Below are 26696 nucleotides of genomic sequence, written 5' to 3'. Positions count from 1 at the left end.
ATATAGCACTAGAAACTGACATACAACTGGATTGGGTTGCACAGTGAGGGACAAGTGTTTTGAATGTAGCTAATTTTGAACCTAGCTAAGTTGGGATGATTATTTGACTTTCATAAATATTCATCCAGGGAACTCATAGTATGGATGTGTATGTATTTATATATTATATATAATGTATATATACACGGACATGCAGACATATAAATCATACATGAAGAAGCAAATCACAAAATGGAATGAGTTTTTATTTTAATCAAATGTACTTTTATACCTGAGTTCAAAAATATGCAGGAAGTCGGGTGCTGGTGGCTCACGCCTGTAATCCTAGCTACTCAGGAGGCTGAGATCTAAGGGTCATGATTCAAAGCCAGCTCAGGCAGGAAAGTCCGTGAGACCCTTATCTCCAATAATCCACTCAGAAAACAGTAAGTGGCACAGTGGCTCAAGTGGTAGAATGCAGGCCTTGAGCTGAAGAGCTGAGGGACAGAGTTCAAGCCCAGAGTTCAGGCCCAGAGTTCAAGCCCCACAACCGACCAAAAAAAAAAATGCAAAAAGTATTACTGTTATCTCCTGTAAACTGGTTATACATGCTAGTTCAAAGAATTATTTTTTTCCTACAGTGATAATGAAGAAAAACTAAAAGACCTTGAAGTACACTCAAAGTATACATAAAAATGTTTGCTGCTTTGTCAAAATATACATGGAAGTATTTGATGAGAAAGGGAAATATATTGGCAGTTAGGGCAAAGATGTCAAATATAAGCTTTTTTATCAGCTTTACTAAGAATTGTAACCTATGGTGGAAAGCAAAAGACAAGATAGCTGAATTTCAGATGCTCACCTTTTCTTTAATCATTACTGGAGCTCTGTTCTATAGTTATGGAGCCTTTGGACTTGCTTCAGATCTGCGACCATTTGCAGTTGTATCCAAATACTACGTATTTCCATTGTGCATTTCACATGTGTCACTCCAGGGACTGAGTCTACAGCTTTTAACTACTCGACAAAGGGTGTATGATTCAAAAAGGCTTGTGAAATCCACTCAATTGCTTTGTTTGCTTCCAAAGAGACAAAGTGTTGTGGATTTTTGGTCATAGACCACTAAAATGACCTTTTTTGGGTCCAGAGTAAAATAAGAGAATGGTTGACTTTCTTCTTTGTTATAGGCGTCTTTCATTACTCCTATTTTACAGGCTTTGTTCTTTGTCTATTATTGTCAATCAAAAAGCTGGCAGACACCTCAAAAGAGGCCAAATTTAGATAATTTAATTTTTTGTGACTAGCTTAGTTTATTAAATATCTTTTCTATTTTCAAGTTTTTCTTTTTTCTATCAAGGACTAGATTTCAAACGTACATATGATTTTTTAAGAGTTAGTTGGATATAAGCAGTTGGATTTTCACTTCTATTTACTAGTCAAAAAAGTGAGTTCAATTTATGCTAACTTAAAAAATATAAATAAAAGAAAACAAGAAAATAGACACTATTATTTTTGAATCCCTGCCACATGACATTTGAGGCTAATATATGTATAGAGAAATGACTATTCCACAATGCCAGATGAATGATCTTCAAAGAAAAATGTTGTATTTGATAAATGAATGCTGTGCAGTCAGCCCTTACAGATAGAACTACCAAAGGGAAATCTGCTGAATGAATTTTTTTTTCTATCTAAACATTAGAAACAATTTGTTGGTGTTTGGTGACAATTCTAATAAGATAAAGTTTTAAAAAATTAGTGAAGCCGGGTGCCGGTGGCTCACGCCTGTAATCCTAGCTACTCAGGAGGCTGAGATCTGAGGATTACAGTTCAAAGCCAGCCTGGGCAGGAAAGTCCATGACATTCTTATCTCCACTAACCAGAAAACAGAAGTGGTGCTGTGGTTCAAGTGGTAGAGTGCTAGCCTTGAGCTTGAAGAGCTGAGGGACATCTGCCAGGTCCAGAGTTCAAGCCCCACAACTGACAAAAAAAAAATTAGTGAGTTCCTACTGCAGTACAATCCTTTTAATCCATAAATCATGTATCTATACTTTTAAGAATTCATACCTTTGCAGTCTGTGATTGATAATTCTCATGTTACCTGGTGCTGCTGTCTTTTGACATTTTTGTTCCGCCTATGCATGTATGGATGGATGCATGCATGCATGCATTCATGCATGTATATAGAAAGAATCTTATAGCAGTAGTAGGAGGTTCTGGTCATACATCAGGAACATCTCATGTTTAAGAGAGTGTATTGTTCTGTATGGAACTTTTTTCTTTCTAGCTTTCCTTTGTGTGTGTGTGTGTGTGTGTGTGTGTGCCAGATCTGGGGCTAGAACTCAGGCCTGGGCACTGTCCTTGCCTCTTGCTCAAGGCCAGCACTCTACTATTTAAGCCACACCTCCACTTCTAGCTTTTTGGTGCTTCATTGGAGAAAAGCAACTTATGGACTATGATCCTCAGATTTCAGCCTCCTGAGCAGCTAGGATTAGAGGCATGAACCACCTGCACCTGGCTCTTTTTTTCTTTTGTTTGCTACCAGTATTGAGGTTTGAACTCAGGGCCTAACACTTTCTAGGCAAGTGTTTACCACTTGGTCCAATACATCAGCCAGATGTTTTACATTGGTTATCTTGAGATAGAATCCTGCTTTATGCACAGGCTGTGCACATCTTGGGATGTCCTCTTATTTGTGCTAGTTTTACAGGTGCATGCAGTCATGCCCTGCCATTCATTAAGATGGTGTCTCACAGCCTTCCCCCCCCTCCCCAAGCTGGCCTGAAGCTGAGGTCCTCCCCTCCTGAGTAGCCCAAATGACAGGCTTGAGTCATCTTATTTCCACATAAACATCTCAGTAACTCTTCTTGCTTTCCCAGGAGATTTTAGAGTACTCTTGTGGAGTTTCTGCTTTTTCTTCAAGAATCTCTTTCTGTGTCTCCGGCTCCTCCTCCCCTCACTACCCCCTCCCCCCAGTCATGCTGTGTAGCCCAGACTGGCCTCAACTCAGGCTTCTCCTGCATCAGCCTCCTGAGTGCTGAGGCTGCAGATATGCACCATCATGCCTGACCTCATTCTCTGTAGGAGGAAAAACGGGGGTACCTGGTACTCCTACTTTTTACTAACAAATAACAAACCACTCAAGTTCACTGCCAACTTTCTTTTATTATTTCACTTATTGTGTATGTGGTGGGGGACTGATCACAGTGCCACCGCTGCATGTTAGGCAAGGACTATACCACTTGAGCCACTCTGTTGAACCTCAGCTTACTTTCTACTTAGAATTCAGTTTCAATCAGTTCAAATATTAGATTACATTGCTTATGCTCAACCTTAGGCATGGAGGACTGTTTGCTTTTGGTCATAGTTTATCTTTTCCTTTCCGCTTTGGAAGTGTACAAAAAGTACAGCTCTGCACAATTTCTAATAGTAAAAGTTTTACTAAAAAGTATATCGAAGGGTATGTTTTAGAGTAATTTTGGTGGCTGAAATCCTTGCTGGAATTGTGTTTTTTTCTGTTCTTCCTGAGATAATGAAATGTGTGTGTGTGTGTGAGACTTTAAAGGTGAGTTTGTTGTGTTACATTTGTTGGTAATTGGAAAAGGTAGCATGCTGCGTGAAATGAGGGAATCATCGAGAATAAGCATGGCACAGATGCTTGTTTTCAATTTACTTTTCACTTGCCTAGAGGAAAAAAGTGGCACTGTGTGGTTTCCTCATAGCTGTTAATTCTCAAGTTTGAGGGCTTCTGCTTTACCAAACGTGTGTGCTGCGGGTACAGATTTCAGAGGCCCGCCGACGCCGACGCGACGCGGACCTCTTAACGGGGTGCGGTGCGCGGAGGGGGAGGGAGGGGGGAGGGCAGGCCGGGGCCACGCCGGGGGAAGCAGGCCGTGGGGGGGGAGGGCCACGCCGGGGGGGGGGGAAGCAGGCGGGGGGGGGCATGCGGGGGGGGTAGCAGGCCGGGGCTACGCCAGGGGGCCACGCGGGGGGCGGGGGCCAGGCCTGGTCCACGCCGGGGCGGCGGTGCCAAGGCTTCTGTCCTGACGGAGCGGAGCGGTGTCCGTTCGCCTCGTCGTGCGGGGTGTCCGCCAGCAGGCGCCCATGAACGAGGGAAGGCGGTCAGTGCCGGCCAGAGGGAAGCGATGGCCGCTCTCATATCTGCACCGATTGATTCACTCGGCAGTCCTTTCTGTGAATTTTTTAAAGTGTTCCATTCCAGCGAGAGCAGCGGGCAGCCGCGCCCGGAGGCCCAGGGTGAGCAGCCGTCCGGTCCGGTCCTGTCCGGTCCCGGCCGGGGCCGGGGTCTGCGCTGGCCAGACAAAGCCGCGGCCGCGGGAGGGGCTTCCGTCCGAGGCCGTCCGCGCCCCTTCCCCAGAGCAACCCCATCCCCTGGCGGGACGGCGGGGGGCGCTGCCACCCCGGGCCGGGCCGCCCACACTCGCGAGGCGCAGGCGGCGCCCGGGCACCCCGGCACCCCGCACCCCGCACCCCGGCGCGGTCTGGAGGGAAGGGAAGGGAAGGGGTGGTCCTTGCGCCCGGACCCCTCCAGCTGACTCACAGGAAGTGCTCGCCGAGTGAGCCGCTCCAGCCGGCCGGGACCCCGCCCCGCCCCGCCCGCCCGCCCGCCCGCCGCCGCGCCCTCCTCCCCGCGCCGGCTCCGGCGCCGGCTCCGCAGAACAATGAGGCGCTGCCAAGTTTGCGCAGACTCCTAGGGAGAGTCTTCGGACTTCGGTGACAGCCTTCAAGATGAGCTGCCGGCCACCTGGCCCCGCGGCTGGGCGTTGAGAAAGAAAGACCCTCCCCTGGTGATCGCGTCGTCCCGCGCTCCTCGGGTGACCATGGTCCAGCGCTTCAGCCTCAGGAGGCAGCTATCCAAGGTGGGTCCGAGCCGGTGTCGGTGCCCGGACCTGCCGGCCCGCACCGCTGCCTCTTCTCGCGGACTGCTGGGTCAAGTCGGCTTTCCTCGGGTGCTGAGGAGGGGCCGGGAGGAAGCGCTGCCTTTTGTTCTTTCATCTGACAGACACAAAGCTTGAAGGCTGCCCGTACTGGCGGCTCCAGCCTCCCTGTCCCCAAAACTGCAGCTGTCACTGGGAATTTGGCCCAGGTTGTAGTTTGCTCCCCAGATAGAATTTCCAAAGGAGTGTGGATGAAAGAGAGATAATTGTAGGTCGAAAGTACGTATTTAAGTAGCAATTAGCCTAGCAGCTTGCGGACCAAGAGGAGAAGACCTTCTTGGTCTGTGTAATCAGGGCTTTTCATAGAGATTTCACTGATAAACTAGGAAACTACCACAAAGTAGTTCAAGGAGCAAGACCCACAAGGAAATGTTTAAATGAGGGACTGTTGAGAGTTGTGTACTTAATGAAGAAGTGTGTGAGGAACGGTGGCCGGGGGCTTGCAAAGTGGCTTTTCCAGAGTTCTCCGTGAAGAACAGGCTTCAGGGGAAACTTGTTTAATGTAAGAAAAATTAAAACTTTAAATAAAAAGTGAAAAAAGGGGTTGCTGAGGTTGAAGAGGAGATGGTGATTGTGTGGATGGTGATGTCTTGGAGGGATTTTTGTGAACATTGATCCATCTTGAGCTCTGTCTTTAGCTAGTGGGGATACTAGTGTGAAGAGAGGTGCCTTAAGAGTTGAGCTTTATTTACAAACCATGAAATAAGACACTGTTCATTCCCTACCGACAGAAGATTTAACAAATAGTAAATCAGTAGGCATTCTTCACCTCCTTAGCTGTTTGTTGAACTGTTCAATCTTGAATTGTGTTGAGTTCTTAAGAGGAAGCCTTCAGCTCCTTTATCACAGGTAACCCTGGTACCGATTGCCAGCTGAAGCAGGAAGGAGCACAGCGCTTTGCCTCCCTCCCTCCCTCCCGTGTCAAGTACCATGCTTTTGTGGATCTCTTAAGACCAACAGCAACATTTAAGATTTATAAAAACATTTCCCTTCCCTGAAAATTTCTCCTAAGTAACTAACACAGGGTATGTTTTGTTGTTCCTCCCGTGTTATCTAGTGCATGTTTTCTCTCCTTCAAGGGGAACTGATGGTGGGAATTGAACTCAGTGCTCTACCACTTGAGCTTCCCCTCCAGCCCCCTTCTTCATTGGTTACTTTCAATAAGGTAGTGTCTTGCCTAATGCCTAGGCCAACCTGGACTGTGATCCTTCTACTTAGGCTTCTTCTGGAAATGTGCCCTACCATGTCTGGCTATGGTTGAGATGGAGTCTCACTATTTTTTATGTACTTGGGACCATGATTCCTTTTGCTTCTCAAGTAGTTAGGATTACAAACTTGAGCCACCAGAACTAGCCTCTGGATTGTATATTTTCTAATATGTAGAACATTGAGAAGGTAGATGTTGTGGAGATTCTCAGGGCAGTGAAATTCCTACGCAAGAACATTGTGCAGACAAGACTATCAGAAGGTACTGCTTAGTACATAGAAATAAAGGACATAAAATGTAAAAATACAGCCGGGTGCCTGTAGCTCATCCCTGTAATCCTAGCTACTCAAGTGGCTGAGATCTGAGGATCATGGTTCAAAGCCAGCCCAGGCAGGAAAGTCCATGAGACTCTTACCTCCAACTAACCACCAGAAAACTAGAAGTGGCACTGTGGGTCAAGCGGTAGAGCACTAGCCTTGAGCTGAAGAGCTCAGGGACAGCACCCAGGCCCAGAGTTCAAGCCCCACAACCAGCCAAAACCAAAAATACAAACAACAACAAAAAGAACATTGTGCACAGGTTGAGAGTCAGATGATTTTTTTAAATTAGAAAATAACTATATACTAGGTATTTTGCCACCAAATCTTTTCTTTCCCAGTTATTTATGTTTTTATTTTTCAACCAGCACTGGGGCTTGAACTCTGGTCCTTGTGCCCTTGTTTGTTTTTTTCCACTCTAGGCAGTCACTCTACCACTTGACCTATACCTCCATTTCCCACTTTTTGCAGCTTATTTGGAGATGAGACTCTCAGATTTCTTTGCCTGGGCTGGCTTTGTACCAAGAGAGCCACTGGAGTCCAGTTCTCCCAGTTATTTAACTTTACACTCTATATTCATTTTTATGTAGTCACTGTGATATACAAAAAAGACAAATTTTAGGGAATAGGAGCACATTCTTCCCATAACATGAAGAATAGGACATTTCATTTCATTTTCCTAATGCTCTCTGAGTTGATTATATCAGCTTGTGTGTGTATATGCTTGTACACATGTACACGTGCTATACTGGTGCTTGAACTCAACTTACCTTCTTTTTGTGCTCGTGATGAACTACTTTAGTAGTACATCAATTGCCTCCAGTCTGGCAATTTGCTGGTTAATTGGAGATAGAGTCCAACCTTCTGCCCAGGCTTGCTTGAAATCTCAATCTTAGATCTCAGCTTCTGTATAGCTAGGACTACAAATGTGAGCCTCCAGCACCTAGCTCAGCTATTTTTTTATTATGAAAGAAAATAGTTTTCAGAGAAATTAAGTCATTTGCTCAAGATAACAAGAGTAAAGTTAGGTTCAAACTTATCTAATTCTATAAACAGCGCCCCTGCTGCTCCTGTAACATTCTGGCATGTTACTCACCCTTACTATTGTATTCTCTGATGTTTTGTATTTGATGTATTGTTTTATTTTTTTTCTCTCTCCCTCCTTCTCCCCCCCTCAATAAATATATATGTATAATTTTATTTATTATTACTATTTTTTTTTTTTTGCTGGTCATGGGGTCTAAACTCTGGGCCTGAGTTTTGTTCCTCAGCTCTTCAGCTCAAAGTCAGTGCTCTACCACTTGAGCCACACCTCCATTTCCGGCTTTTTCTGGTTATGTGGTACTGAGGAATGGAACCCAGGGCCTCATGCATACAAGGCAAGCACTCTACCACTGAGCCACCTTCCCAGCCCTTCTCTCTATATTTTTATATACACTTTGAAAAAAGTAGACCCAAGTGTCTTAGGTGGCATCCTTAGAACTTTCCCTTGGAACTGAACTAAATATATTATTTATACTTATTTTATATTGGATTGGATTTATTGGTCAAATTTAATAAAATGTATCCCATAATTAAAGTTGTTTTCTTTGGCCAAAGAAGCATGGATTTGAATAAGATAATTGATTTGATAAAGCTATATTAAATGCACAGTAATTAAATGTAATTTGAAGCTTAACCACATATATTTATATGAAACTTCCAAGCTGTGCCACCTTTTTAAAAAATGTTTAGAAGAAGAAATGCATGCTTTTGTGTTTCTATGAAATGCAGTGGCTTAGACATTTTTTGGAAAGCCCTTCTGAAGTTACTTGAATTCTTACTGATCTGATCAGAGAAGAAAGTTTTCCTAAAAATCTATTATAGGCGATAGAAAATCAGTTTCTTTGTGAAAACCTCTTAAGATCGATAATTTCAGTAATATGCCATTTTTTAAACCAATTTATTTCTTTGTTTATTGTGCTCAGGGCCTCACAGTCTTGCTCAGCTTTTACACTCAGCGCTGATATTCTGCCACTTGACTCATACTTCTACTCCTGGTTTTTTTGTTGGTTAATTGGAGCTAGTCTCTTGGATTTGTCTGCCTGGGATGGCTTTGAAGCATAGTCCTCATATCTCACCCCTTAAATAGCTAGGGTTGTACACATCAACCACTGACGGCCTGGCTTGCCCTTGTATTTTACTTTTGAACCTGTGTGCAGTGTGGAGAGGATGTCTATTGAAAAGAGGTGTGTGCACTTGGGGTAGCCAGAAGGGCCATGTGGCTGAGACAGGTGATCAAGTAGGACTCTGATGTCTAATCAACACAAATTTGTTCTTCATTCATCCTCTGCTCATGTATATATAACCAAATATGAACATCTATTTTCTGAACCTTCTAATATGAAAATGCTATACAGTTTCTAGCTTGAATTTTAATTGTCCACACATTTGTTTTCACATTTTCATGGAAAGTTTATTTTTGTTATAGTAAGTATAATGTTCTTTTGGCTACTGCGTACATGTCAATCTACATTTTGGACTTGAACATTTATGTATCATCATTATAAGATTTTGATATATTACAGAGTGAAAATAGGAATGTTGATGGCATTGCATTACATGAAACGAGACCTCTAAGAGTTCTGTATATGTCATATGTGGTAAGAATAGAGATGTTCTCCATATGTAAATACATTTGGAAATAATAGAGAAATTGATTCAGAAATATATTTTACTCTGAAAAGCTTTGATGATAGTGATAAGTGTGTGTGTGTCTGTGTGTGCATATGTACGCGTCTGCACACACCAGTACCAGCCTTGAACTCAGGGCCTCCTAATCTCACTGTTTTCTTTCTCACAATTTATTTGGCTGGTGCTCTTCTACTTGAGCCATGCCTCTGGCCCAACCTTTTGCTCATTATTTTGGGATGAAGTCTTGTGGACTTTTCTACCTTGGCTGGTTTCAAACCATGGTCCTCCTGACCCTCTTATGATTACAGATATGAGCCACCAGTACCCAGCTAAAGTTTTTTAGTTATTAGTAGATCATTGACTATGTAGAAGAAACACAGTCTCCCAACAAGATGATTAGAAAATGTGCTAGTGTTTTTTGTTGTTATTTAAGTACACAGTTATCTGTTGTTTTCCTAGGAGAGAGAGAGATAACTGTATTAGGTAATTTGAAGTTGAATATATGTACAAAAGATGGTTAGTTTTGAAGGCCAGTGATCTGGTATTATTAAAAATACTTTAAAATTATCAAGGACTATATTAATTTTAGAACTTAAGGTGACTTTATTCTGTCATTTTACTGACATTTCTAGAAAGATGTGACTGTTCTTTAAAACCACTGGAAAATACATACACTCACTTTTTTTGTGGATGAAGATAATGTAGTCTGTATATACAATGGAATTTTTTTTATTTTTTATTTTTTGTCATGGGGCTTGAACTCTGGGCCTGGGCACTGCCCCTCAGCTCTTCAGCTCAAGGCTAGCGATCTACCACTTGAGCCACAGCGCCACTTCCTACAATGGAATATTATTTAGCCTTAAAAATGTTGTTTGCAGGATATGTTTAGCAAAGTGGCCATCAAGTATACCGGTATTTTAATATTTAATTCTGCTAGTATCACATTGAAAAATTATAAATAATGTGTTCTTTCTTTCTTAGCATTATATGCATAATGGATTTTATTGTGACTTCATTATTATGTGTGTTTATGTAAATGTCTGTATATAATGTGCTTCAGTCATTATCACCCTTCTTCTTCCCCATTCCTTTGTCCCTTTCTTTTCCCCCTTCTACATTCATGTTTTGTTCTGTTTTTCCTCTTCTATTTCACATAGAGAAAAACACATGTAATACTTTTCTGTGCCTGGTTTAATTCACCTTAACACTATGATCTCCAGTTCTATCCATTTTCCTGTAAGTGGCATAATTTTGTTCTTTAAGGCTAAGTAATATTCCATTGTGTATATAGACCATATTATCTTTTTCCATCCATTACTTGGCTGTTGTGAATAATACCTGGATAAATATATGTATCTAGGTATCTCTACTAAATGCTGACTTTGATTCCTTCAAGTATATACCCAGGAATAGTATGGCTGAACCATATGTTAGTTCTGTTTTTAGTTTTTTGAGGAACCTCTATACTGATTTCCATAATGGGTGCACCAATTTTTATTCCCATCAGCAGCATCTTAAGTATCCCTTACCCTCCCTCACATTTTTTCAGCATTAATGATATTTCTGTTTCCTGAATCTTTATTTTTATTGCCTTTCCTTCTTGTGGAGACAGTGAGCTCTCTGAGGTCAGTTCTGACACGACTTAGCTGTGTATCCTCAGTGAATGCAGGGATCAATTAGGATTCCAACCCTACCAGTAAGGACAAGTATCTGTTGAGCCTAAATGTTTTTATGCAGGTTTTCAAAAGGCTTAAAGAAAAAAAAGTGCCAAAATCTCTCAGAGATAGAAGAGACCATATATAATCCTTATAGAGGAGATCTAGATTGGATAGACACACAGACAGACAGACAGACAGACAGACAGACAGACAGACAGACAGACAGACAGACAGACACAAGCCAGGTACCCATGCCTCACATCTGAGCTACTTGGAGGCTGAGATTGGGAACAGAAGAGAGATTCTCAACCCTTAGCAGGGCATGGTGCATGCATGCCTGTCATCCCCAGATACTTGTTTCAGACCAACCAAGGTAGATAAGTGCATGCTACTCTGTCTCAGTGGAGAGAAGCTGGACATGTGGTTGCATACCTATGCTCAAAGCAATGATAAGAAGCCTAAGGTAGGCAGATCATGTCTCAGGCCCACACCCATGCAGGAAGTTAGACTCAATCTCAAAAATAACCAGAAAGGGGCCGGGAAGGTGGCTCAGTCAGTGATAGAGTGCTTGCCTTGCATGCATGAGGACCTGGGGGTTTGATTCCTCAGCACCACATAAGCAGAAAAAGCCAGAAGTGGCACTGTGGCTCAAGTGGTAGAGTGCTAGCCTTGAGCTGAAGAGCTGAGGGACAGCGCCCAGGCCGAGTTCAGGCCCACGATCGGCCAAAAAAAAAAAGAAAAAGAAATGAAACGGGCTAGTGACTTTGCTCAAGTAGTAGAGTGCCAGCCGGCCTAGTAAGTGTAAGGCACTGAATTCCAACTCAGTACAAAAACAAAAAAATATCCACCCTCCTCCTCTTTGTTTTCTGTATGTATGTGTGTGTCTGTGTGTGTAGCTTGAACTCTTGATTGGCCTTTTCTGCTATGGCTAATAAATACTATTTGAGCCACACCTCTGCTTACAGATAGTCTTTAAGATTTGTCTACCTAGGCTGTCTCTAAACCACCATCTTGAGATCTCAGACTCCTGAGCATAGCTACTATTATAGATGTGAGCCACTCAACTCCTTATTTTTAATAAATAAACACACTCTCTGTGTATTTGTCCTGTGAAAATGGAAATACTGGGAACTAAGTAAATAGCAGTGTTAAATTTTATCTTTATTTTTTTCTTGTGGGATATATTAGTTTCATTTGGGACTGTACAGTCTTGAACCAAGTTTTCTTTAGTCCTCAAACTGTGTTCTTGAGTTAGAAAAAAAGAATGGTTTAAGTTTCTCAGGGAAGAGAACAATAGGAGGGAAACAAAAACATCACTCAGTAGGATTTACAATAAATGAAACAGAATACGTAGATCTAGTTGCTTAAGTCATCTCTCACGAGGCACTTCTCACTACACTTGTTTTTGTTTTATGGTCCTAAACTCAGAGACCCATTTAACATCTATGTCCAAGTATGTGAGCGTTTAAAAAAGTGATATTCAGAAATTGCTACGATTTAGGAACTTTATGTGTTCCCTTTGTAATGAAATATTTTATTGGATTACGAGGGTGACCTAAATCCTAGTATCTATTACAAATACAACATGCCTCAAGTATACTTACTTTAATTTAGGGAGTGATTTTTTGCTTTACAAATTAATGTTTTACTGTTATGTACTGATAAATGCTACAAGGAAGAGCCTTAAAAACAGATGGTGAAACATCAACTCAAAATAGATTAAAGACCTTAACATCAAACCTAAACTCTGAAATTACTGCAGGACAGAGTAGGAGAGACACTTGAACTTATAGGCACAGGCAGGAACTTCCTGAACAGAGTCCCAGGGTCACAACAAATTGGAGAGACTTGACAAATGGGACTACCTTAAAATAAAAAGTTTCTGCAAAGCTAAAGCTATAGCAACCAAGCTAGAAAGACAACCAACTAACTGGGAAAAAATATTTACCAGCAGTGTATCAGACAAGGGGTTAATATCCAGTATATACAGGGAACTTAAGAAACTAATCCCTCCCAAACCTAACAAACCAATTACTAAATGGGCAAGGGAACTAAAGAGAGACTTCTCAGATGAAGAGATAAAAATGGCAAAGAAACACATGAGGAAATGTTCACCATCCCTGGTTGTGAAGGAAATGCAAATAAAGACAACCCTGAGATACCACCTTACCCCAGTCAGAATGGCCCACATCCTCAAGTCAGCCAATGACAAATACTGGAGGGGATGCGGAGAAAGAGGAACCCTATTACACTGCTGATGGGAATGTACACTTTTTTATTTATTGGGGCCTGAACTCTGGGGCCACAGCGCCACTTCTGGCTTTTTTCTTTTTTCTTATGTGGTGCTGAGGAATCAAACCCAGGGCCTCCTGCATACAAGGCAAGCACTCTACCACTGAGCCATCTTCCCAGACCCGGGAATGTACACTTACACAACCACTTTGGAAAGCATTCTGGAAGGTCCTCAGAAAGCTAAAGATTGACCTCCCTTATGACCCAGTCATACCACTTCTAAGCATCTATCCTGAACTACGGGAACCAGTATACAAGGACACATGCACCTCCATGTTTATTGAAGCACTGTTCACAATAGCCAGGATATGGAAACAACCCAGAGGCCCCACCACAGATGAATGGATCTAAAAATTGTGGTATCTATACACAATGGAATAGTATGCAGCCATTAGAAAGGACAAAATAATGGCATTTGCAGGGGAATGGATGGAGCTAGAAGAAATAATGTTGAGCAAGGTAAGCCAAGAGCAAAGAAACAAACGGCACATGGTCTCCCTGATAAGTGGATGTTAAATCCAAAATGTGAGGTGATACGACAAAATTAACAAGACTTAAGAAACAAAAGTCTTCCACTCATCTGGTCAAATCACTACTAAATAACCCCATGCTGCTGATCACATATATGATATATATGTGCACACCGGAGGGAAACCAGGAAGAGGACACAGAACTAGAGGGAATCAGGGAAAAACATAGAACAGTGGGACCCATCAGCTGCACTGGACATGATCAAAATGAACTAAGCAACTCAATAGCAGCGATGGGAGGGAGGGAACAAGTGGGAAAGAGGGAACAGCTGATGCTATGCAAAACAAAAAAAAATGTAAATATCACCCAATGTGGAAGAAATAACTGTATTGCAAAGCTCATAGAACTCATAAATGTTATAGACCATGATACACAATTTGCCCCATGAAAGTTAGAATGTGTTTGTGACTTTAACTAAGCATCACTATCCCACAATACTATGAAATTGGGGAAATTATGTAACTACTTAATCCCAATAAAAAATTTGAAAAAAAAAAGCAGATGGAGAGGGCTGGGAAGGTGGCTCAGTGGTAGAGTGCTTGCCTTGCATGCATGAGGTTCGATTCCTCAGTACCACGTAAGCAGAAAAACAAATCTGGCCTTGAAGCAGAAGCCAAGAAAATTCCTCTCAGAATCTACAGAGGTAAACTTTTCTTTTCTTCCTTTGCTTGCTTCTTTCTCCTCCTTCCTTGTCTTTCTTCCTCTGTCTGTCCCTCCCAGAAAGAGAGCCTCAATGTCTTACAGTGAAATCCCCAATTTCTTCCTATTTTTAGACAACTGAATTAGGATAATTAGTTGGATTCATACCAAAGCCACAAAGAATGTAATTCAACTCTAGGACCCTGAGCCCCAAGGAATCTTGACCTTTTGACCTGTAGTAGAGCTTGTTCTATTTAGACGATCCTTTTTTTCTTCATATTCAACTAAGAAACCACTCTTGTAGTCAGTGCTATTAATTACTAGATTATAAGAAGTTAGGGTTTTTATTCATGATTCCAATTTTGTCAAAGGTGGGGTTTTGTTTGCTGCTTTTATTGTTTTGAGTTCATTTGTGGCTTGCGGTTTTTTTGTTTGTTTTCTCCTTGGTTGGTTGTAGGGCTTGAACTCAGGGCCTATGCACTGTCCCTGAGTCTTTTTACTCAAGGCTAGCTCTCTACCACTTTCAGACACAGCTCCACTTCCAGTTTTCTGGTGGTTAATTGGAGATAAGAGTCTCAAGAACTTTACTGCCCCGGCTAGGTTTGAACCATAATCCTCAGATCTCAGCTTCCTGAGTAACTAGGATTACAGTTGTGAGCCACTAGTGCCTGGCTGTGGTTTGGGGTTTTAACTCAGATTTCTACCATTTGAGCTGTATCTTCAACCCTTCTTGTTCACTTACATTTCAGATAAGATCTTGCACTTTTTGCCTGGGGCCACAGTCTGACTGAGATCCTCCTATATCTGTCTTCCACTTAACTAGAATTAAGGTGCAAACCACCTTATCCAGCTTTGAATGGGAAACATTTTTGCCTGTGCTGGTCTTGAACCATGATCCTCTTACCTCTCATAGCTGGGATTACAGGTGTGAGCCACCATTCCTAGCACACCAAGCAGTCTTTTGAACATCATTTATAAAAATAAAGGGTCTAGAATCAAATAAACTTTTCTAAAATTCTAAAAAAAAAGAAAAAGTCTTAGAGGTTAGAATGATTATAAAACTTTATCCTCCTTTGATGATTTTTTTTGGGGGGGGGCGGGGTCTGGTCGTGGGGCCTGAACTCTGGGCCTGGGTGCTGTCCCTCAGCTCTTCAGCTCAAGGCTAGCGCTCTACCACTTGAGCCACAGTGCTACTTCCGGCTTTTTTCTTTTTGCTTATGTGGTGCTAATGAATCAAACCCAGGGCCTCGAGCATGCAAGGCAAGCGCTCTACCTCTGAGCCACCTTCCCAGCCCCTGATGATTATTTTTATGATTAAGAAAAGTTAGTTATGCCAGACATGGTGATGTACAATTGTAAACTCATTGTTCAAGACAAAAAAAGATGGATTATAAAATATGCAGTCTTTACAATTTAAACATGACTGTTATACTAAGTTAAATGAAACCAAAGTTTCCCTTTGTCCATTCGCTTACAGCCCATAGAAGTAGAAGGTAGAGGCAATTTCCTCACCACTGTTATAAGCTTAAGTTCTTTGTGTCAGTTTCATTAGTGTAGAAGAATTTCTTCCTCATGATGATAATTGATGGTAATAATACACTAGATGCCAATTCAGACTTTGCCAAACAAAATTGCAGGCAGTATGTTTGGGGTAAAAACCTTTGTTTTAAATAAAAATTCAAAGCATTTAGTAATATAGGGACAAAAAATTCACATTTTTCAGATATTCCTATATAACTGTTATGTCTGGGTTGGTCCATTTTAGGTTAAAGTGCAATACTACGTCACTCATTCCCCAAGTTCCAAACACTAAATTCATAGACATGACCTATGTCTCCATTTAAAAATGGAAGAATTTCATGATAAAAATACTGAATACATACACATATAATTGAGCAAGAGTTTTATTATGGGTTCCATTAAGAAATCAGGCATAAATCTTTTAATAGATAAGGAAACATTATGCACCTTTGAAGAAAAACAGTACCTTTGAAACCTAAATGGAAGAAAGAAAAAGAATGTATTGAAGAATGCTTGTAACACTGATATTTTTCAGCATCAGGTCCATTTTAGCTATTTTTATTTGTGTGCTGATATTGGTAGCTTGAACTCAGGACCTTGAACTTTGTTTTTGTTTGTTGTCAAGGCCAGTGCTCTGCCAATCTAGTTACAGACCACTTCTGGATTTCTGGTGATTAATTGAAGAAAAGAGTTTCATGGACTTTCCTGCCCAGGCTGGCTTTGAACTGTGATCCTGAGGTCTCAGCCTCCTGAGTAGCTAGGATTACAGGAGGGAGCCACTGGTACCCAGCCAGGATCTTGAACTTTCATTGGGCTTTTTTGGTCATGGCTGGAGTTCTATCACCTAAGCCACACCTCCACTCAAGCATTTTGCTGGTTGCTTAGAGATAAGAGTCTCATGGACTTTCCTATCCAGGCTGGCTGAACCAAGATTCTCAGATCTCAACCCCTGAATAGGCATGAACCACTGATGACTGATAACATTTGTTTGACATAAGGTGTTTGTAACTCGAGCTACCTTGGAACTCACAATATAGTCCAGGCTGTCTTCACATAATTCCCCTGCTTCAGCCTCTAGAGTGCTTGATTACTGATGTTGACCACTATCTGGCTTAGATTTGTATTATTGTTGTATGGTGTTGGTACTGGGGCTTGAACTCAGGGCCTCGTCACTGCCCCTAATCTTTTTGTTCAAAGCTAGTGCTTTACTGCTTGACCAAGGCTCTACTTTGGCTTCTTGGTAATTATTTAAATATAAGAGTGTCATGGACTTTACTGTCTGGGCCGGCTTCAAAGTGCAATCCTCAGATCTCAGCCTCCTGAGTAGCTAAGGTTTCAGGCATAAGCTACTGACACTCGCTATTTGCTTAATTTAATTTTTTTGTGTTCATCCTAGAGCTTGAACTCAGGACATGAGCTCTGTCCCTGAGCATTTTTGCTCAAAACTGGAGCTCTACCACTTCCACAACTCTACTTCCAGCTTTTTTGGTGGTTAATTAAAGATCAGAATTTCATGGATTTTTTTCTGCCCATGTTTCTTTGAACTGTGATCCTCAGATCTCAGCTTTCTGAATACTTAGGGTTATAGCCATGAGCCAGTGGTACCCCGCTGGATGTTTAATTTTAAAGGAAATAATTTCTGTATCTATTGATGATTCTTTTCTTTCTTTCTTCTTATTTTATTATTTTTTATGGTACTGGGCTTTGAACTTGGTCTTTTGCTTGTTAGGTAGGTTCTCTACCACAGAATCTCATACCTCTAGCCCTTTTCTATATTAATTTTTTTTAGATAATGTCTCACTTTTGGCCAGGACACATGTCTGGACTTCACTCTGCCTATTTTACACTTTTGAACACAGGATAACAGATACATGCCCCCATGCCATCCCAGTAGCTAAAAAGGAGTTCTTGGGCTGGGGATGTGGCTCCGCAGTACAGCGCTTGCCTAGCATGCCCAGCGCCCTGGGTTCAATTCCACAGAACCACATAAACAGAAGAAGCTGGAACTGGCACCTGTGGCTCAAGTAGTATATTGCTAGCCTTGAGCAAAAAGAAGTATTAGGGACAGTGCTTAGGCCCTGAGTTCAAGCCCCAGGACTGGCAAAAAAAAAACAAAAACAAAAACTCTCAAAACCTTTTCTTCCTATGCTGGCCTAAAACCACAAATACGTGCCTGGCTAGGTTTTTCTTTCTTAGCATTTGGTTGGTTGTGCCAGTATGGGACTTGAACTCAGAGCCTCTCACTCTCTGTTGGCCCCAAATCATGATCTCAGCCTCCTGAGGAGCTAGGATTTCAGACGTGAGCTATTAGCATCCCATTTATTTTAGCCTTTTGATATAATAATGAAAGACATTGATTTTTCAGATGTTGAGCTACATAGCACAGCAGTACTGGATGAATCTTATTTGGTTTTAATGATTTTTTAATTCCTTATTGGTAGTACTGAGGTTTGAATTTATATTCACTCTTGTTAAGCAGGTACTCTGCCCCTTGAGCCACATTTCCAGCCCTTAATTATCCTTTTTCCATATTGCAAGATTTACTTGAAAAAAAAAAACCTTTGAATTTGTCTTATTTAGTTTTAAAAGTAAAAATGAATTTACATATTTTCTAATTTTGATGTGGATTATAAATACCTACCTTAGAAATCTTGATTTCTTTGTCACTGATTATCTAAAACTCACTCTGTGCTTCATAATTTAGATATTGACTATATGTAGATAGGACTTTAGATTAAAATCTTGGTGATTTGGGAAATTTTGCATTTTTAGGTATTCATTTGACAAAAAGAAGACTGTATACCTTCTTTTAAGAGGTCATATCTGATGTGTGTGTGTGTGCATTGTCTTTCTTTTAAATTGATTTTTTTCCCCTTACTTAGACATTTTGAGCTTACTGTTTAGATTAATTTCTTTGATGCACCTTCACTAGTGATTTTCGAATGGCCAGGGAATTGTGATACACATCAAATGGAAGCTTTAGAGAATGACTTCCTAAAAAGAACATAATTCTTGTGTTATTCTGTTGATGAATGGGCTGTTTTCTGAATTTTAAAAAAAATTCTGTGCAGGGTTATATTTAAGGAATCAGTAATTTATGTAGCAATGAATATGAGAATGTTAATATGAGTGATAGATTCAACCCACATTCACGTGTAAGGGGTCATATAAACTGACTCAGAGAATAACACAATATCTAAAGAATTGGCCTAGCGCTAAGCAATAGAGGGCTGCTGTGTTTGGAGGTCAGGAGTAGGTGCTTCTTTCACAGAGTAGGCATTCACTCTATCTGCACTTTCAGATTGTGCATAAATTAAATGAGTATGTTCTAACCTCTCCCACACATATAAAGACAGGTTCTAGACTTACCATCCTAAAGATAAACAGAAAACAGGCAACTTAGGTTGGATAGAAAATTCAAAAAGAATATTGGATATAGAAAAGATAATCTATTGTTTTGGAGGGTTTTGTTTTCCTGGTTCTTACATAAAACTTTTAAATATTTAGTTCTATTTCCATAAGACAGTAAGAACTAGACTCCAACTCAAGTATTCTGATTTAAAATAAGGATAGTTAAAAAGATTTGAGACAAGTGAAACATTTTTTTTTTTACCTAGGAGACAGCAACCTTCTGTATCAGTAATTCTGCATCCAAGGAGAACTGTACCTCTTATAGATCAACAAAACTGTAATATGGAACAAAACAACATTTTCCACAAATGATAGTGATTGGTGTCCTGCTGGAGGAGGACATTGACAGAGGAACTCAGCATTGTAGACAGGAACCCAGTAGGCACTTAGAATATCTGAATCACAAAATCATCACTTAGGGACGATGAGACCATTTCTAGCAGAATTTATTCTGTCACTCATTCAGATTTATTTTTGTGTGTACATACAAGTGCATTTCCTGAACATCTCCATTTAAAGCATCTGTGCTATGTGTAAAGAAAAATGATTTATGCTACATGTTAAATACTCCTTTTTCCTTATTATCCTATTTCCCAGAATAGCATTTTTACAACAGTAGTTAAGACTTAGTTTTAATAAATCCAGTTCTCAACCTCAGTTCCTTATGAGTTGAGATTTAAAAAAATTACTAAAACCTCTTTATATTTTTACTTCTCTAAACTAATAAATATGCCTTTGGAATTTTTTTTTTTTTTTTTTTTTTTTTGGTGGTTGTGGGGCTTGAACTCTGGGCCTGGGCGCTTGTCCCTCAGCTCTTCAGCTCAAGGCGAGCGCTCTACCACTTGAGCTACAGTGCCACTTCCGGTTTTCTAGTGGTTTATTGGAGATAGGAGTCTCACGGTCTCTCCTGCCCGGGCTGGCTTTGAACCGCGATCCTCAGATCTCAGCCTCCTGAGTAGCTAGGATTACAGGCGTGAGCCACCGGCGCCCGGCGCCTTTGGAATTTTTAAGAGATCAAAAAATCATGTCTATCTAAAGTTTCCCAGAGTCCTAAATCTCTTCATTCCATTCTGTTTCCTCTCTTCATATTTGACCCAAAAAAGGTTTTATAGATGGAATTTTGCATACATGGCTATAGTTATTTAGTCTCATCCCATTAATACCATTAGCTAAAAATAGTGGGATAGTTATCTGAGGGGAGTTCTTTTTTGTAGTGCCAGAGCTTACACTTGTGATTGGCATTTAAGAACTGCATCCCATAAGACTTGTATTCTTGAATAGTTTACTAGATATGAAGAGGTTTGCTTGATAGCCACATTATTTCCTAGTATATTTTGAACAAGTTGGGTGTGTTTTATGTTTGAGAATTTTTTCTTTCTCTTTTTATTCAATATTGGGGTTTGCACTCAGAGCCTCACACTTGCTAAGCTGGCATTCTACCACTTCAGCCACATCTCTAACCCTATTTTTTTTTTTGCAGGTTAAAACCTTAAGTTAAGGTCTTGTGAACATTTTTTGCTAGTACTGGCCTTGAACCATAGATTTTTCTTTCAGTCTCTTGAGTAGCTAGAACTAAGGGGCATAAGCTACTAGCACTGACTATTTGGGGAGATTTTTTTTTGCAGGGGTAAGTTTTGGTAAGTATTCTTTTGTTTTGTTTTGTTTTGTTTTGGTCCGGTCGTGGGGCCTGTACTCTGGGCCTGGGCGCTGTCCCTCAGCTCTTCAGCCCAAGGCTAGTGCTCTATCACTTGCGCCACAGCGCCACTTCCGGCTTTTTTCTTTTTGCTTATGTGGTGCTGAGGAATCGAACCCAGGGTCTCAGGCATGCAAGGCAAGTGCTCTACCACTAAGCCACCTTCCCAGCCCCTGGTAAGTATTCTTTTGAGTCTTCATTTCCTAGTTGACAAGGAACTCACTGAATGGTTGTATAAATTCATACTATATAGAAACACCAATTAACTAGTATAGACCTTGAGTGCATATAGTAGGCAGCTGTTATAATGATATATAAAACCTAAGAAATCATACTTAAAAATTAACTTACTTCCTGGTAGCTCTTTTTAAAAGATCTCCACTTCCCTCTTCAAAATCTGAATGGCAGTACACCAGGGAAGTAGAATGCTAGCACAGCCATTTGTTTTTAACATAGTATTGAGGATCCTTGGACTCTATCTCCAGGTTGATCACAGACATTGTGTTTTTTATAAGAGAGATAGGTAACTGAGAGGACTCTGGATTTAGTTTTAGGAATCACTCTGAATCCTACATTAATGGAGCATGTGTTGCAGAATTAAATGTAGGTTTTTAGATTAGTCTTTAGATATATAGGGAATGAGCATAATATGTTCTCATACATTGATTTATTTCGTTCTTACAATGAGACAAAGCCAGTATTATTCCTCTTGTACTGATGAGGAAATTGGAACTCAAACTAAAAAGCTTGCCCAAGGTTACAAAGCTAGCCAGCGGTGTTTTTTTCTGTTCTTCTACCTTTGTCTCCTATCCAGAAACCAGCTATGTTCTGGGCATTGCACAGGGTACGAATGACCTAATATTGATCACAACAGAGCCTTGTACCTAACCTGGAAAAGAAAGTCGAAGTGAAGGGAATTACAAAAGTAGTGTGACATTCTCTCATTTTAAAATTAGTGGTAATCTAATTATTGTAAATATCCCTTCACGGGTCATGTACTCCCTGTATGGCTGTTTTCTCTTTTAAGAATGCTAGCAGTGCTTTATTGGATTTCCAAAAGCTTTATGAAAAACACCTATCACACAGATGCTCAAGGGAGGCAAAGTATGTGATTTGGCTCATTATCAAGTCCACTAGCAGGATCAAAGTTTAGAGCCAAGGTTCTAAACTCAGTAATCCTTGATATTACACAGTAGTTATTAGTTTACACATTTTAAAAAACCAAAGCTCGTTTTTTGAAGCTATGTATGTTTTTATTCCTCTCTAAATGTACTTAACTTATTTTCTTCCATTTTTGGAGATAAGAAAGGTCCCTCTAGTCTAGTTTAAAATGTCTGCCTCTTTCTTTTGGTAGCAAGGACATGCTTTGTATTGGTGAAGTGGGATGAGTTAGAAAGAGACTAAAACCCTTAGGATTCAGAATGTCTGGCAACGCTACCCTAGAGGCTGAGCACCACAACTGCAGATGTACAGTTTCCCATTGGGGCATTAGCTCTGAAGAGGAGGATTCTTGGGAAACAACAAAGCTGAGTAAGGTCCCTACTGTTGTGGGCAGAGGTGGAGCTTTGGAGTGAATTGTGGTGGTTCAGAAGGTGTTGTTCGTGTTTGGACTATGCACTCAAAAGAGAGATTATAGAGTTGATGCAGGACATGACAACAAAATGTTTTATAATCTCATCATACAAGCCAAACAGAAGAGTGAGTTCTAAATATTGCTAATGCATGTTTAAAACTTCAAGGATATTTTTCTATTCATTTTTTTATGATTCTTATTAGTTATACTGGCAATTTTAACTGGTAGCTTAACATTTAGTTTTGTTTAGCACTTGACAACTGCATGTTTTCTAAGAAAACTTATTCTCTTCTTCATAACTGTATAATGAAGTTTTTGAGTTTTCTGAAATGTGAATTCAGAGTTTTATAAACTGTAAGCCTATAGTCTGATGTTTTTCTTTATTACCTATCTGCTCTATAATATTGAGTGAGATTCTGACCTTATCTTCATCTTTGAATTGGTGATGGTGTTAATAATCACACCCTTTGGGATAACTGTTATATCAAATATATTTGGAACTATACATGTAGTAATATACTAAGGTGTTATGTATTACAGTTGGAGAACTCTATGCTGATAGGCAGGATAGGAAGCAATCTCTCTCCCCCTCCCTTTCCCCCTATTTTTTTCCTACAAAGTACCAAAGAAAAAAGAGTTGTTTTATCAGAAACATATCTAGAGATCTAAAAAGTCTTAGGAGCATAAGCTGATGGCTCATGACTGTAATCCCAGCTACTTGGGAGGTGGAGCTGAGAAAGGTAACAAACAGTTCAAGGCCAATCGAGGCAAAAAGTTAGCAGAAGTCTACCTTAATCAACAAGTCTGGTGTGGTGACATATGCCTGTAATCCCAACAACATAGGAAGTATAAGTAGTAGAATCACAGTCCAGGCCGGCAAAAATGGGATCATATCTGAAAAATAAGCAAAACAAAAACAGAAAGGTCACAGTGGCTTAAGCCTGTAACTACTTGGGCAGTAGAGCTCACAGAGTTCTGGGCTAGTCCAGGCAGGAAGTTGGTGATAGTCCATCTCAGCCAGTGCTTGGCACAGTGGTGAGAAACACACAAGTAGGATCTCAGGCTCAGGCGGACCCTAACTGGAAGTTATCACCAAAAAGAGGCTGGAGGCATGTATCAGCTGGTAGAGCACCTGCCTAGAAAGTACAAGTAATGGTAATGAAAATAGCAGTAAGTTGTTTGGGATGAAGAGACTTTGTCTGAAAGAATCCATTCCACATATTAGTCTATAATTTGTATTTCCAATTCTGATGTCATTCACTCATAGTCTATACTGTCATTTATATAATGTGACTACAACTGCCTTCACACTTTATTTAACTTCAGCTCCAAATACTTTACGTAAAAATATAGACCGGTACTGGTCGCTTATGTCTTAATTCTAGCTACTCAGGAGACTGAAATCTGAGGATTGTGGTTCAAAGTCAGCCCAGGCAGGATTCTTACCTCCAATTAACCGTCTAAAAGCTGGAAGTGGAACTGTGGCTGAAAGTGGTAGAATGCTAGCCTTGAGGAAAAAAGCTCAGGGAGAGCACCTAGCCCGGAATTCAAGCCCCACAACCTACAGAAAAAAAAAAAAAAAGAATATAGAGGAGTATCTGCTTATCCCACAGATTTACCAAAACACATCTTAGAGTACAGTGGTACTTTTCTGTAAAGTCTTTCATAAGAGTGTTTAATTCCTTCCACATCTCAATTTCCCTAGAATTCTGAATTGTTCATTAAGTTCAAATTACAAGAAAATCTTTCTGAGATTTGATTCAGTCAAGATTTTTTTTCATAACAACCTTCAAGCATGAGGAAACTGGGGTTTAATGAGACTTGTCTACACAAGCAAAACTGCCAAGACTGGTATTAGCTCAGTTTTCTTTTTCTTCCCGCCTAAGTTAAGACTTTTGAAAAACATAAAACTATTTCAGTGTCACCAGTATTTACAATAAGGTAAACAATATACAGTTGAGTAACATTCTGTTTACTATAAAGTTTTTCTGGCTTTTGTGGAAAAGATTGAGCTTATAAGTAAGGAATGTGTAGGAGTAAAGGAAAAGTGTGCAGGTCAATAATTATAAAATTTGTTTGTTTGTATATGACAGAGGTCCTGATTTGCCAACACCTCTAACCAGCTGATTACATTTCCATGAGCCAAGATATTCCAAGGTTTTTGAGCTTTTAGTCACAGATTTCAACATTCTATAAAGGAGTGGCTCACTATAGGATCCTTTATATTGTTCACTTAGTCTTTGTTAGCTGAGTAAAGGAAACCAGGATTTGTCTGATTTTCTCATCTAGGTGGGAAGTTGGTAAAGGTGGGAATTTTGGAAATAAGCTATTGCATTTATACATACGTATGGCAGAGGCAGGAGGACCAAAAGTTTGAGGCCAGCCTGGGCTGCCTAGCAAATTTAAGTTCAGCCTAAGCTGCCTGGTGACCTTGTCTCAAAAAAAAAACAAAGACTAAGCCCGTGCGACTCAAGCCTATAATCTTAGCTATTCAGGAGGCTGAGATCTGAAGATCGATCGTGGTTCAAAGCCAGCCTGGTCAGGAAAGTCCATGAGACTCTTATCTCCAATAAACCACTAGAAAAGCGGAAGTGGCGCTGTGTCTCAAGCGATAGAGCGCTTGCCTTGAGCTGAAGAACTGAGGGATAGCACCCAAGCCCCACAACCGACAAACAAACAAACAAAAAAACTAGGACCAGGGATATAACTAGGTGATACAATGTTTTCCTTATTTTGAATTAAAAAAAAAATCAACATCTCAAACTTGATTTTCACTAAAATGTAGTTACTAACTCACTATTAATTAAAAACCTAAGATTCAGATTCTATTTGTCATTGTGCTCACTCTACCTATGTGTGTATGGAAAAGTATACATATGCTACAATATGAGGACATTCATGCTGTACTGTACCTGCCAATTTTGCCAGCACCAAGTCAGCCTCATCTGAAACTTGACATTGTGTAACAAACATGGACTCTCTACTGCCATCCATGGTACCAGTTATTTGTTACTTGCCCAGGGATCGAAAGTCTTTGGTTTGTCAAAAGCAATCTGTTTTCTTCTTTGACTTGCAGTTATTACATGTATTGTCAGGAAAGGGTTTTTTGTACCATCCTTTTTTCTACTATCTTCATTCAAATAATTCTGGACAATCTAAATTCCCAGGTACTGTTGACATCTATAACTGCCTTCCACTTAACCACACATTGGTGTGGTACTTATTCTACAACAGAGTCTTCAGGCTCTGCTGCTTCTATTTTTTTACGCTTCTATTCTCTTTCCCATTTTTTGCAGTTTTTTTTTTTTGAAATCATTTTTAATTACAGACTTGAAGAGCTATTATTCACCCCCTCAGCCCAGGTCGAGGTCTTGCAGTATCTCTGGCTTTCAAACTTCCAGCTTGAGTCACATCCTGTGATAGGGGCAGGACTCATTTTAAAATATGGCGTTCAGTCTATAATCAACTACAGCTATATTTTAAACCTGGATTGATCTTAAGACTAGAGTAGTTGAGAAGAGCACAAGTCCTGTTAAGAAATACTTCATAGAGAAATGACTCATTAAAAATAATTTTTGAGGTTAATTCACACATATTACCATTTAACAGTTGGTAACATTTCCATTATTTCTATTCTGGATATTATGCTTTGAATGTATATGTATGGAAGTTTTTGTGCATGCATATGGTTTTATTTCTTTTAGCTGTACATATGGGACTAGAGTTGCTAGGTCATATAGTAACTCTATAGTAAGCTGAGAAAATAAGTTTCCAAAAGTACCACACCATTTTACATTACTTCCAGTAGTATATTGGAGTTCCAGTTTAAACTCTCCACATTCTCACAAACTCTTGCTCTCTCTCTCTCTCTCTCTCTTTCAATTATAGCCATCCAAGTGTGTGTGAAGTACCGTCACTTTTTCTTTGTCTTTAGTCTGCTTGGCATCAAACCCTGGGCTTCATAAATACTAAGGAAGTACTCTATCACTGAGCTATACCTCTAGAATTCACCTTTTGAATTACATTCACCTGATGGTTAATGTTAAGCATAATTTGATATACTTATTACCTATTCACATACCTTCTTTGGAGAAATGACTGTTTTTGTGTGTGTGTGTGTGTGTGTGTGTGTGTGTGTGTGTGTGTGTGTGTGTGTGTGTGTGTGTGTGTGTGTGTGTGTGTGTGTGTGTGTGTGTGTGTGTGTGTGTGTGTGTGTGTGTGTGTGTGTGTGTGTGTGTGTGTGT

The 26696-nt window shown here is 40.3% G+C and overlaps 1 protein-coding gene across 7 annotated transcripts in view; it reads left to right on the top strand.

The window, feature by feature from the left end:
- Positions 1–26696, top strand: part of LOC138824833 (transmembrane and coiled-coil domains protein 1) — a 139240-nt gene that overhangs the window by 56556 nt on the left and 55988 nt on the right. Inside the window, exon 1 of one of the 7 annotated variants that reach the window (XM_070019188.1) lies at positions 4769–4859. The exons of the other annotated variants lie outside the window; for them this stretch is intronic. Within the exon in view, the coding sequence (XP_069875289.1) occupies positions 4821–4859 (39 nt within the window). The 5' untranslated portion in view covers positions 4769–4820. Of the gene's footprint in view, positions 1–4768; positions 4860–26696 lie in introns of those variants that run through there. 7 annotated transcript variants of the gene reach the window in all.

This window comes from Dipodomys merriami, unplaced genomic scaffold (genome assembly GCF_024711535.1).
Source record: "Dipodomys merriami isolate MVZ:Mamm:240054 unplaced genomic scaffold, mDipMer1.0.p SCAF_13, whole genome shotgun sequence".
NCBI classification, from domain to species: Eukaryota; Metazoa; Chordata; class Mammalia; order Rodentia; family Heteromyidae; genus Dipodomys; species Dipodomys merriami.
The sequence above is the reverse complement of the archived record's forward strand: the minus strand, read 5'-3'. Positions and strand labels throughout refer to the sequence as shown.